The 10,803-nt window shown below is 45.6% G+C and overlaps 1 protein-coding gene across 1 annotated transcript in view; it reads right to left on the reverse strand.

Moving 5' to 3' along the window:
- Positions 1-3,020: 3,020 nt before the first annotated feature.
- The window catches only part of LOC123506216, a 40,356-nt gene continuing 32,573 nt past the window's right edge, over positions 3,021-10,803 (reverse strand). Inside the window, exons 3-6 of the mRNA XM_045258140.1 lie at positions 6,606-6,938; positions 6,224-6,484; positions 4,938-5,943; positions 3,021-4,066 (exon numbers count right to left, since the gene is read on the reverse strand). Of these exons, the coding sequence (XP_045114075.1) occupies positions 5,668-5,943; positions 6,224-6,484; positions 6,606-6,938 (870 nt within the window). The 3' untranslated portion in view covers positions 3,021-4,066; positions 4,938-5,667. The remainder of the gene's footprint in view (positions 4,067-4,937; positions 5,944-6,223; positions 6,485-6,605; positions 6,939-10,803) is intronic.

Here is a 10,803-nt window from a genome sequence, read left to right on the forward strand (position 1 = left end):
CTTCTTCTTCTTCTTCTTCTTCTTCTTCTTCTTCTTCTTCTTCTTCTTCTTCTTCTTCTTCTTCTTCTTCTTCTTCTTCTTCTTCTTCCTTCTCCTCCTCCTCCTCCTCCTCCTCCTCCTCCTCCTCCTCCTTTTCCTCCTCCTCCTTCTTCTCCTCTTCCGGGCGTGAATGTGAGTCGGAAGTATTGAAGAAAATTCCTCTGATATTTTTCTTTTTATATTTGTTTGCTTAAGAAATAACCCACCTTAGTATCTCTCTCTCTCTCTCTCTCTCTCTCTCTCTCTCTCTCTCTCTCTCTCTCTCTCTCTCTCTCTCTCTCTCTCTCTCTCTCAGGAAAAAAAGCAAATAATCTTCGTATAATTAAGGTTTATTTACATTTACAAAAGAAGACACGCTGTAACTAATTCTTTGGTAGCGACAATTTTTCACCTTTGAGGCAATGATGATGATAATAATAATAATAATAATAATAATAATAATAATGATAATAATGATAATAATAATAATAATAATGATAATAATAGTAATAATAATGACAATACAGATTAATTTTTTCACTCCCATTTGTTATATGAAATTTTATTATCTTTTTTATAGTTTCATATATATATATACACAAAGAGAGAGAGAGAGAGAGAGAGAGAGAGAGAGAGAGAGAGAGAGAGAGAGAGAGAGAGAGAGAGAGAGAGAGATCAGGGGGGTGCAGAAACAAACATACACACACAGACAGACAAAAAAGTAAGTAAATAAATGAAAAAAAAAAAAACAGAAGCATGCAGGGAGTTCCAGAATTTACCACATCTCTGCAGCTTAGGTAAAGAACAGAGGGAGGTGTGTAGTGTCAAGAACCTGGGTGTGGATGGGCGTTCTGATGAGGAAGTGTAGCTTTGTGAGTGTTTGAGGAAGAGGTGGGGGGAACTCACTCTATTCTCTCCCTCTTTTTTTTTCCTCCAGTGCAGAAAAGTATGATTTTCCTATATTATCCATGCGACCTTTGAGCTTTTTGATAATGTGGGGTGATGAGGAAGAAGTGAGGAGGAGGAATTGATGGTAGTCTCGGGGAAATGGATTACGGGGAGGAGGAGGGATGGGGAAGGCAGGGAAGGGATGATGAGGAGAAGGAGCTGGTGGGGTGAAGGGATTATGGGGAGGAAGAGGATTGGGGAAGGCAGGGAAGAGGTGAGGAAGAGGAGGAGGAGCTGGTAGGGTTAACGGATTATGGGGAGGAAGAGAGCTGGGGATGGCAGGGAAGGGATGGGGAGGAGAAGGAGGAGCTGGTGGAGTGAAGGGAAGATGGGCTAAAGCACTTAGGGTAGTGGAAAAGAAGGGAAGAAGAGGGAGGAGGGGAGCTGAATTGGGGAGGAAGAGGAGATGGTGGTTTGGTGTTGGTCGTGGTGGAGGTATTGAACTGTTGATGAGGGTACGAGAAGAGGAGGAGGAGGAGGAGGAGCAGGAAGAAAGAAGACGAGGAGGATGAGAAGGAGGAGGAAGAGGAAAGGTTAAAGATGTGTAGAGCAGTTTACAAAATGATAATATACACCAAGAAGACAAAATCATGAAAAATACAGACGAAAAATAAAGAATTCGAAACGTAATTGAGAGAGAGAGAGAGAGAGAGAGAGAGAGAGAGAGAGAGAGAGAGAGAGAGAGAGAGAGAGAGAGAGGGGGGGTTATAATAGAAGATACACGAAGTTACAACAGATAATTTGCTTTGGTGTGACGCTTTCCTAAGTCTTCACACTCCATGGCTGGCGGGAGGTAGATCAACACAGGTATGTTCAGGGTTTAGTGAATATAGACTTAGTACATATGTATAAACTTCTTTACGTATAAAAAAACAAGGACTATGCATACGTTAACCCCTTCAGTACCATGACGCATTTCCACATTCACTCTGGTTACTATTTCGTGATTTTATACAGCTTCAGAAAATGATGTGAAGGATTAAGATAGTGAAGACTCTGGCCATTTTAATCCTCTTTGCTAATGTCAATAAAATAGTTGATTATACACAAAACTCATGGTAAAATTGCGTTTCAGTACTGAAAGGATTAATACGTGAATATAGCGCACGTCGAGAATTAGTGTACATACATACATACATACAATTGTAAAGTTAGGTATGGACATGTACAGGGAACACTTATCTTTTATAGTTACGACGTAAATAGAAAAGGAGTTACATAGACTACCTAGAGTGGAAAATTACATTAGGAAATAATTATAAAATGGGCAACAATTAGTAGCTGTTGATAATTTGTACTTAATATTTACGGCAACTGTACAACACACTGACGCTTCTATGTACACTGGGCACCCTTCTGCTGGGTATACTAAGGCTACACTGCCACACTGCTACACTGCTGCACTGCACTCACTGACTCGCCTTGGCAGTGACTTATCCTACTTACTGTTGAGTCAGAGGCAAGCAGTGACTGAATCGAGTCCAGTCCTCATTGACTGACTCATCAAAGTGACTTATTCTGTACATACATGACTTAGATTCCGACGAACTTAGCTTAATTGGTGACTGTCTTGCTGTCTGTCTGTCTGTCTGTCTGTCTGTCTGTCTGTGTGTCTGTGTCTTAGTGTCTGTCTGTCTGTCTGTTTGTTCGTCTATTTCTATTCTTCCTTCTGTCTCCTTATCTTCTTTATTTTAACTACATGCTTCTTGATATCTGTCTGTCTGTCTGTGTGTCTTTCTGTCTATGTCTGTGTGTTTCTTCTTGTTTGTCTCTCTGTATTTCTATTCTTCGTTCTGTCTCTTTATTTTCTATATTTTAACTATATGCTTCTTGATGTCTGTCTGTCTTCTTGTTTGTCTGTCTGTATTTCTGTTCTTCCTTTCGTTTCTTTATTTACATTATTTCAACTACATGCTTCTTGATATCTGTCTGTCTCTCTGTCTATTTGTCTGGGTCTGTCTATCTGTCTGTCTATCTGTCTTTCTTTTCTTCTCTATGTTTTTTCTGTATTTCTATCAGTCTATCTATTCGTTCTTTTGTATTTCAGTTTCTCATTTTTGCTTGTACGCTTGTCTGTCTGTCTGTCTGTGTGTGAGTATCTGGAGCGTGTCTGTCTGTGTTTCTGTAGCGTGTATTTTCATCGTCTGCTTGTCTTCCCATGTATCATGTGTCTGTTTTTCACTGCCATTATATCCTTCCACTTTATTGTTCTTGCCGCCTCTCTGTCTGTCTGGCTCACACACACCTGGGCCCTTCAGCCAGGTGTGGGTAGCTGAGCGTGACCCCCGTGACCTCCAGGTGTGGCGTTACTTGGTGAGGCACAGGTGAGCCGTGACCTTGGTGAGAGAGGGAGCGGGGGTGGAGGGAGGTGTTGTCATGCTCTCATTCCCTTCACACCTGTATCAGTTTTTCTTTGTGTTCCTTCCAATACATTTAGTTAATCTCCTTAGGTTAGGTTAGGTTTGGAATTACTGAGATTGAATTACACATTTTTCCCCTTTCTTTTATACGTTGTCTAGTTAGAAATCGAGTCTTTTGCTATTTGAAATCCTTGGTAATCTCTTGTAATGCATAATACCTTCTCATTAATTAACTTCAATACTTATTTTGGTGTTAACGTCATATTCAAGCCTTTTATCTCATGCTTTCGTCATCTTCCCCTTCCTTTTGGTGTTTGAAATGCTTGGTAATGTCTCGTAATGCTTTGAATACCTCTCATTAATTCCCGTTTTCTTTCTTTCCAGGTGAGTCATTTTGTACCTAAGCACCCACTGATGAACCTGGTGAGTTACTGCACCTGAAGGAGGGAACGCTGTGGAGGGGGGAGGGGGTCAGGTAGGGGAGGCTGGTGGAGGTTATCTCGCTCATATTTGTAGTTCCCTGTCTCCTCCCTGCGTCCTCCTCCCTCACCCCTCCCTCATCACGCCTCCTCCTCTTCCTTCCTCGCCTCCTTCTTTGGTTTAATAGTCGTCGTCATTCGCCTCACTCTTCTCTGCCTCACTTCTCTTCCTCATCCATCTTCCTCACTGTCTTGTCGTCACTCTCTCCTTTTCCTCCTCCACCTACGCTTCTGCCTCGTCCTGTCCTCCACTGATGACTCCTGCAACAGATTAAAGGTAAGGTTTTTATTTACTATTTTTTCTATTATCTTAACCCCTTCAGTACCTTGACGCGTTTCCATACTCATTACTTTGGTGATTATCGAAAGCTGCAGAAACTTGTGTGGGGTGGATTAGAATAGTTAAGACTGTGGCCATTAATCTTCTGACCTCCATAGACCCTTTCTAATGTCAATAAAATGGTCTAAACATACATAAATCGTAAGGTAAAAATGTGTCCCAGTATTGAAAGGGTTAAGGCGTAGTATTAATATTGTGGCGCGTCTTGTGTCAGGTACCTCGTGATTCAACAGTGAGTTTTCTAGTGATTTGCTATGTAATTTTGATGTGAACTCTGTCAATTTAGATGTTTTCTGTGGGAGACAATGGACTGATGAACTTAGAGAGAGAGAGAGAGAGAGAGAGAGAGAGAGAGAGAGAGAGAGAGAGAGAGAGAGAGGATGATGAAGATGATGGTAATAAAGTTGAAGGAGGAGAAGAGATAATCGTTGACATTAAATTTTCTAGAGTTGTTCATTTTCCTCGTGTATTCGTGAAGCAGAATCAAGTTTTCGCGTTCTTTTTACATCCAACGTTAAGTTTTTGCGGAACATTTTCTTTTTTATTCTTATCTTTCTTTCACGCCGGGGTAAAAATAAAGTGGCTGGGGAAAATTTAAACTTTAAGAAGAAATATTCGTCTCTACTTCATGACGAATAACATAAATGAGTGTATTTTTATTTATTTTTTTCTCATTTACTCAATAATTTCAAGATCTGAGTGTCTTAGAGAGAGAGAGAGAGAGAGAGAGAGAGAGAGAGAGAGAGAGAGAGAGAGAGAGAGAAAAGCGCTGCGTGATCTTTCGTGACTCACCGTGACTTATATGTAGAAGCAGTTGTCATAGTCAGGGCAGCGTATAGTGAGTGACCTGAGTGACTCGAGGGCCGCTGCGAGTTGCTTGATGCTCTCCTCTGTTGAGTCATGAGTCACCACTGAGGGATGACTCGTCGTGGTGGTGATGGTGGTGATAGATGATGAAGAGGAGGAGGAAGAGGAAGAGGAGACAGTAGGTGGAGGGAGGGACTGAAGTGAGGAGCAAGAGGAGGAGGAGGAGAAGGACGAGAGGAAATAAGGAGGGATAGAACGGGTGGAGGAGCGGAGGGAGGAGTGCTTTGTTCTTGGAGGAGGAATGGGTGAAGAAGGGAAGGATATGGAGGAGGGTGGAGGTAATCGGTGCCTAACCCTTGGTGGAGGCACGGGGGAGGAGGGAGAGGAGGTGGTGTGGAGGATACATCTGGAGATCACTGGGGAGGAGGAGGAGGTGTAGGAGATGGAATACACACTCACAGGGGAGGAGGGAGGAGTGTGGAGGAGGAGGAGGGAGGAGGAGGAAGAAGAGGTGGAGGAGGAAACATCACACTCCTCCAGATGTATTGTGGATGGTGGGAGGGAAGGTGAGGGGGGCCGCTCCTCCTCTTCCTGGTGGAGGGAGGTGCAGGTAAAGGTGGAGGAGGAAGAAGAGGAGGAAGGACAAGGAGAGGGTGGAGGGGAAGGAGATCCTGTTGAGGCGTTGGATGAGGAAGAAGGAGAGAAAAATCCTGAGTCACATGATACTCTTGAGGAGGAGGAGGAGGAGGAAGGAGGAGGAAGATGAGGAGGAAGAGGATGACGAGGATGATGATGAGGACGAATTGGAGGTGGAGGATGCAGGACTGGAGGAGTTGGCCAGGTCACCGGTAAAGAGACTGTCGCTGGAGGACACCCGGGGCAGGGGATCGCTGGGAGCGCGGGAGACGCGGGGGGCGGGGGTGGCGTCCTCCTGCTCTGAGTCCGTGTCCGTGCTGTGGTCTGAGTGGCCCAGGCTGTGGCGCCACGAGGCCTGCGGGAGAGGACGTGTCAGGCTGGCTGGTTGATGGACACACACACACACACACACACACACACACACACACACACACACACACACACACACACACACACACACCATTAAGGGAACACATCCAGTGATGAGGTGAAGCCAACACAACAACTTTTTGACTTGCACATTGGCTGAGCCTCACAGAGCCGCAGGTTAACACAGTGAATTATCAAAAGGATTTGGAGCGCGGCACACACAAAGGCTGCGGCTCCGGCTGTGTGTCCGTGTGTAGGCTACTCACCCTGGGCGGCAGCGCGATGCCGTAGGCTGCGGTGCGGCGCAGCACCAGGGACAGGCGGGGCCGTGCGGCGCGGGGCCACTCACTCTGCACCAGCAGGGGACACTCGTCGCGGCGCAGCGGGCGGTCGCTGTAGGGCGTGGCGCACACCTCGTGGATGGCGTAACGCGCTGGGCTCTCCTTGCTGTTGTAGCAGTTGAGCAGCAGCTGCACCAGCTCCTCCGAGGTGGTGCGGTAACACACCAGCAGCGACTTGTACTGCGACTGGAAGAGGAGAGGAAGGGGGTGGGTGTGTGTGTGTGTGTGTGTGTGTGTGTGTGCATCACTACATAAACATACGTGCGTACATACATACGTACACACACATGCACTGCTCAGAACTCACCCCGGGCATGAGGATGCCGTCGTGCACGCGCACTAGGCCGCCACGCCGCACGCCCACGCTGAAGCGCGCTTCGCCGCGCGGGCGGCACTGCTGCAACTCCGCGGGGCGCGCCTGGTCGTCCAGCACCAGCAGGCGCCGCGCTGGGGCGCCGCCCCCCGGCGTGCGCAGCGTCACCTCCATGGTGACGAAGAAGAGGTTCGGGTCGCGGTGACGCAGCCTGAACTTGGCCAGCAGCATCAGCACCAGCTGGCGGCAAGTGGTGCCCGACGACAGGCTCAGCGTCTTATACTCCATGTCGGGACGCATGAACCGCAGGTACACCTTCACTGGGGTCTGTGGGCAGGAGCAGCGTGAGACACACACACACACACACACACACACACACACACACACACACACACACACACACACACACACACACACACACACACACACACACACACACACATGCTATAGACATCGTCGTCTGGCCAAACGTCCCTCCCTTCCCACCCTTTCCCTCCACCTCCCTGCTTTCCCCCTCCCTCACCTCCCCCACCTTGCCCTCCTGTCAACACTTCCCCTCCATCAGCCCAGTAAGCCACCCGCCCATACATTCACCCTTTCGTCCCATCCGTCTCTCCCTCTCCGTCCCGCTGCTTCCCTCCCCCTCCACACTAGTAATGTTCCACCATTCATCTGTGTCTCTGTCCCCGCCACCGTGACCTGCGCGGGAAGGGAATGGTGGAAGGGGTGAACCAAAGAGGAAGGAAACTGGAAAGGAGCCCACCACCACCACCACCACCACTTTTCTTTCCTATCTAAGCCTGTATTTGTCTACCTTTTTTCTATTTAGTCTTCTTCATAATTTCTTTTTGTTTTTCCTTTTTATTTTCTGTTCCTTGTTTTCCAATGGACGGAAACAAGATGGCGGCTGTTTGTTTACTTTTCGTCCTCCTTGTGACGTCAGAGTAAACAACACATTCCTTACTTCGCTACTTCATCTTTGTCATTCCTCCTCCTCCTCCTCCTCCTCCTCCATCTTACTCTCCTTGCCTTCTCTTCCTCCCCCTCTTCCTCTTCTTTCTCTAATCTTCGTCCTCCCTTTTCTCTCTTCCTCTTCCCTCCTTTTCTTTCATTCCTTCATTGTTCCTGTATTTCTTTTGTACCTTCATTGTCATAGTGGTAAAGAATAGTGGAGAGGAAATGAGTGGACGAAACAGGAGGAGGTGGAAGAGGCGTGGAAGATAAGGATGAGGTAGAGAATGGGAAGGATGACGAGAGGGATGATGAAGATGAAGAAGAATGAAAAAGAAATAAAGAAAGGAACAAGAAGAGAAGAATAAAGGAAGGAAAGAAAAGGTTAGGAAGTGGAGGATGGAGAAGACAAAGAAGAAAAAAACAGAAAGGGAGGAAGAAGAGAAGAGGAAAAAAAAGAGAGAAAAGGAAAGAAATAATGAGGAGGAGGAGTAAGAAGATGAAGAAGCAGAAGGAAGAAGAAATACAGAGAAAGGAAGAGAATAAAAAGAAAGAAAAAAGAAAAGGAAAGAAAAATGAGGAGAATGAAGAACATGAAGAAGAATAATGAAAAATAAATAAAGAGAGGAAGAAGAGAAGATGAAAGAAAGAGAAAAGGAAAAGGAAAATGAGGAGGAAGAGGATGAAGAAGATAAAGTAAAAGAACGAAAAGAAATAAAGAGAGAGGAAGAAAAGAAGAAAGAAAATGAAAAAAACGAAAGAAAAAAAGAGAAAAAGAAGAAGAGGAAGAAAAAAAAAGAACAGGAAAAACAAAAAAAACACAACGTTTATGAATACAACAGCATTTTGATAAAGAATACTAAGACGTAAACAAACAAACAAACAAACAAACAAACAAACAGGTAAATAGACACACACATACACAATAACCCACAGGAAAATAGACAAACAGACAGACAGACAGACAGACAAGCAGACAAACACAAAACGGACAATTATAGAAGACAAAGGAGCATTCAAACAACAAAGAGAATGGAAGCAAAGCAAGACACAGGTAAATTACAGGTGAAAACTGAGTTCAAGGACGAAGATACGTACAATTAATCACGGAAATGCTTATCTGTGTGGAGATGAATGAAAGGGAGGAAAGGGAAGTATATAGGAGAGAGAGAGAGAGAGAGAGAGAGAGAGAGAGAGAGAGAGAGAGAGAGAGAGAGAGAGAGAGAGAGAGAGAGAGAGAGAGAGAGAGAGAGAGAGAGAGAGAGAGAGAGAGAGAGAGAGAGAGAGACTATGAGGAGAAATAAAATAATAATGGTGAGGTATTTTGCATTTTTCGCTGTAATTAACTAGTGAGTGAGAGAGAGAGAGAGAGAGAGAGAGAGAGAGAGAGAGAGAGAGAGAGAGAGAGAGAGAGAGAGAGAAAGAGAGAGGTGATTTTTTATGGTAATGTGTATACGATCCAATTCCTTAACCTTGAACTTCCTTGCTATTCGATCCCGCTGCCTCGGATTCACGCCCCACATAACCTTGAGGTGTGGCGGGACTGCGGCCTTAGCGGGTCAGATCGTGTGTTGAAATGTAAACAGGAGAGAGAGAGAGAGAGAGAGAGAGAGAGAGAGAGAGAGAGAGAGAGAGAGAGAGAGAGAGAGAGAGAGAGTACTGTAATTCAATCCTATTTTTCTCATTTTATCTTCGTGTGTGTATCTCTCTCTCTCTCTCTCTCTCTCTCTCTCTCTTACGCAAACGTGCAATCTTTCTTCCATCCTCTTATCTCTCCACTCGCATACACACTTGACCCCTTCACACACACACACACACACACACACACACACACACACACACACACACACACACACACACACACACACACACACACACACACACACACACACACACACACACACACACACACACACACTTTTCTTTTATATGTAATTTGTATTTTATCTTTTCCTTTTGTGTTGTCCATCAATTTTTCCCTCTTCCCTTCTTCCTCTTCCTCTTCCTTTTCCTCTTCCTTTTCCTCTTCCCTTTTCTCTTCCTCACTATCTCCTGTTTGCTGCTACTTTTCCCACGTTTTTCGCCTGTCACATAACCACTTCCCGTCCTCCTCCTCCTCCTCCTCCTCCTCCTCCTCCTCCTCCTCCTCCTCCTCCTCCTCCTCCATCTTCCCTACCTGTCTAATTTTTACCCTTTGTTATTAACCTCTTCCACCTGTCTATGCTTCCATCCCCCCCATTCCCCATATCCTCCCCTTCCTCCCCATACATTCCCCATACTCCATATCTACTCCCTACGAATTTATCTACCTTCCTTTTTTGCATCATTTCTCCTATTTAACTCTCTCTCTCTCTCTCTCTCTCTCTCTCTCTCTCTCTCTCTCTCTCTCTCTCTCTCTCTCCATCCTCCCAGCCTCACCTATTCATCCTACCTGTAATTAGCAGCGGAAGCAGGTGTGTGTGTGTGTGTGTGTGTGTGTGTGTGTGTGTGTGTGTGTGTGTGTGTGTGTGTGTGTGTGTGTGTGTGTGTGTGTGCCCGGCCGGAAGCAGGTAAAGCGCGCACCTGCCCACCTTCTCCATCCTCTCGACCTTAAAGCTCATAGTCACACCTTTTCACCCTATTCCTGTCACCCTTAGTTTAGTGTGTCTCTGTATTGCCGCCATTTCACCTGGGTTAAATTTAGAGGTGTGGGTGGGAAGGGTGGTTGGGGTGACCTGGGTGGATTGGTGCGTGTATAGAAATTGGTGGATTGGTGGATGAAAGCTAGTAGACTACAGAGACGATTAGCCGAATCCTAAAGAGTATTTTTTCTGTTGATATTGGAGGAAACTTGTTAAAATGTCACTAAAATCACATAAGCAGTCTTAGAAACCCGTGCCACCTCAACTGGAGCCCCTAAAAATAGTGAAGGTATAGCGCGGAAGTGTTTCAGAATATGGGCCTTAGTTGTAAGTGGAGTCTATTAGTGGATTGATTGGATGGTGATTGAATTTAAAGTGAATTTTTTTTTTTGGTGGTGGTGGTGAGTGGTGTGTATGTGTGATGAGTGGTGGTGATGGTGGTGATGGTGATGGTAGTGATGGTGGTGGTGGTGATGGTGATGATGAAGGTATGTAGAATTATGAGGTATACGCAGTGATACATGGTGAAGGTGGTTGTGGGTGGTTGTGGTGGTGGTGGTGGTTGTGAAGGTAGTGGTGTTGGTGGTGGTGATGGTAATGGTGATGATGAAGGTATGTAG

This window comes from Portunus trituberculatus, chromosome 19, assembly GCF_017591435.1.
Source record: "Portunus trituberculatus isolate SZX2019 chromosome 19, ASM1759143v1, whole genome shotgun sequence".
Classification (NCBI taxonomy): Eukaryota; Metazoa; Arthropoda; class Malacostraca; order Decapoda; family Portunidae; genus Portunus; species Portunus trituberculatus.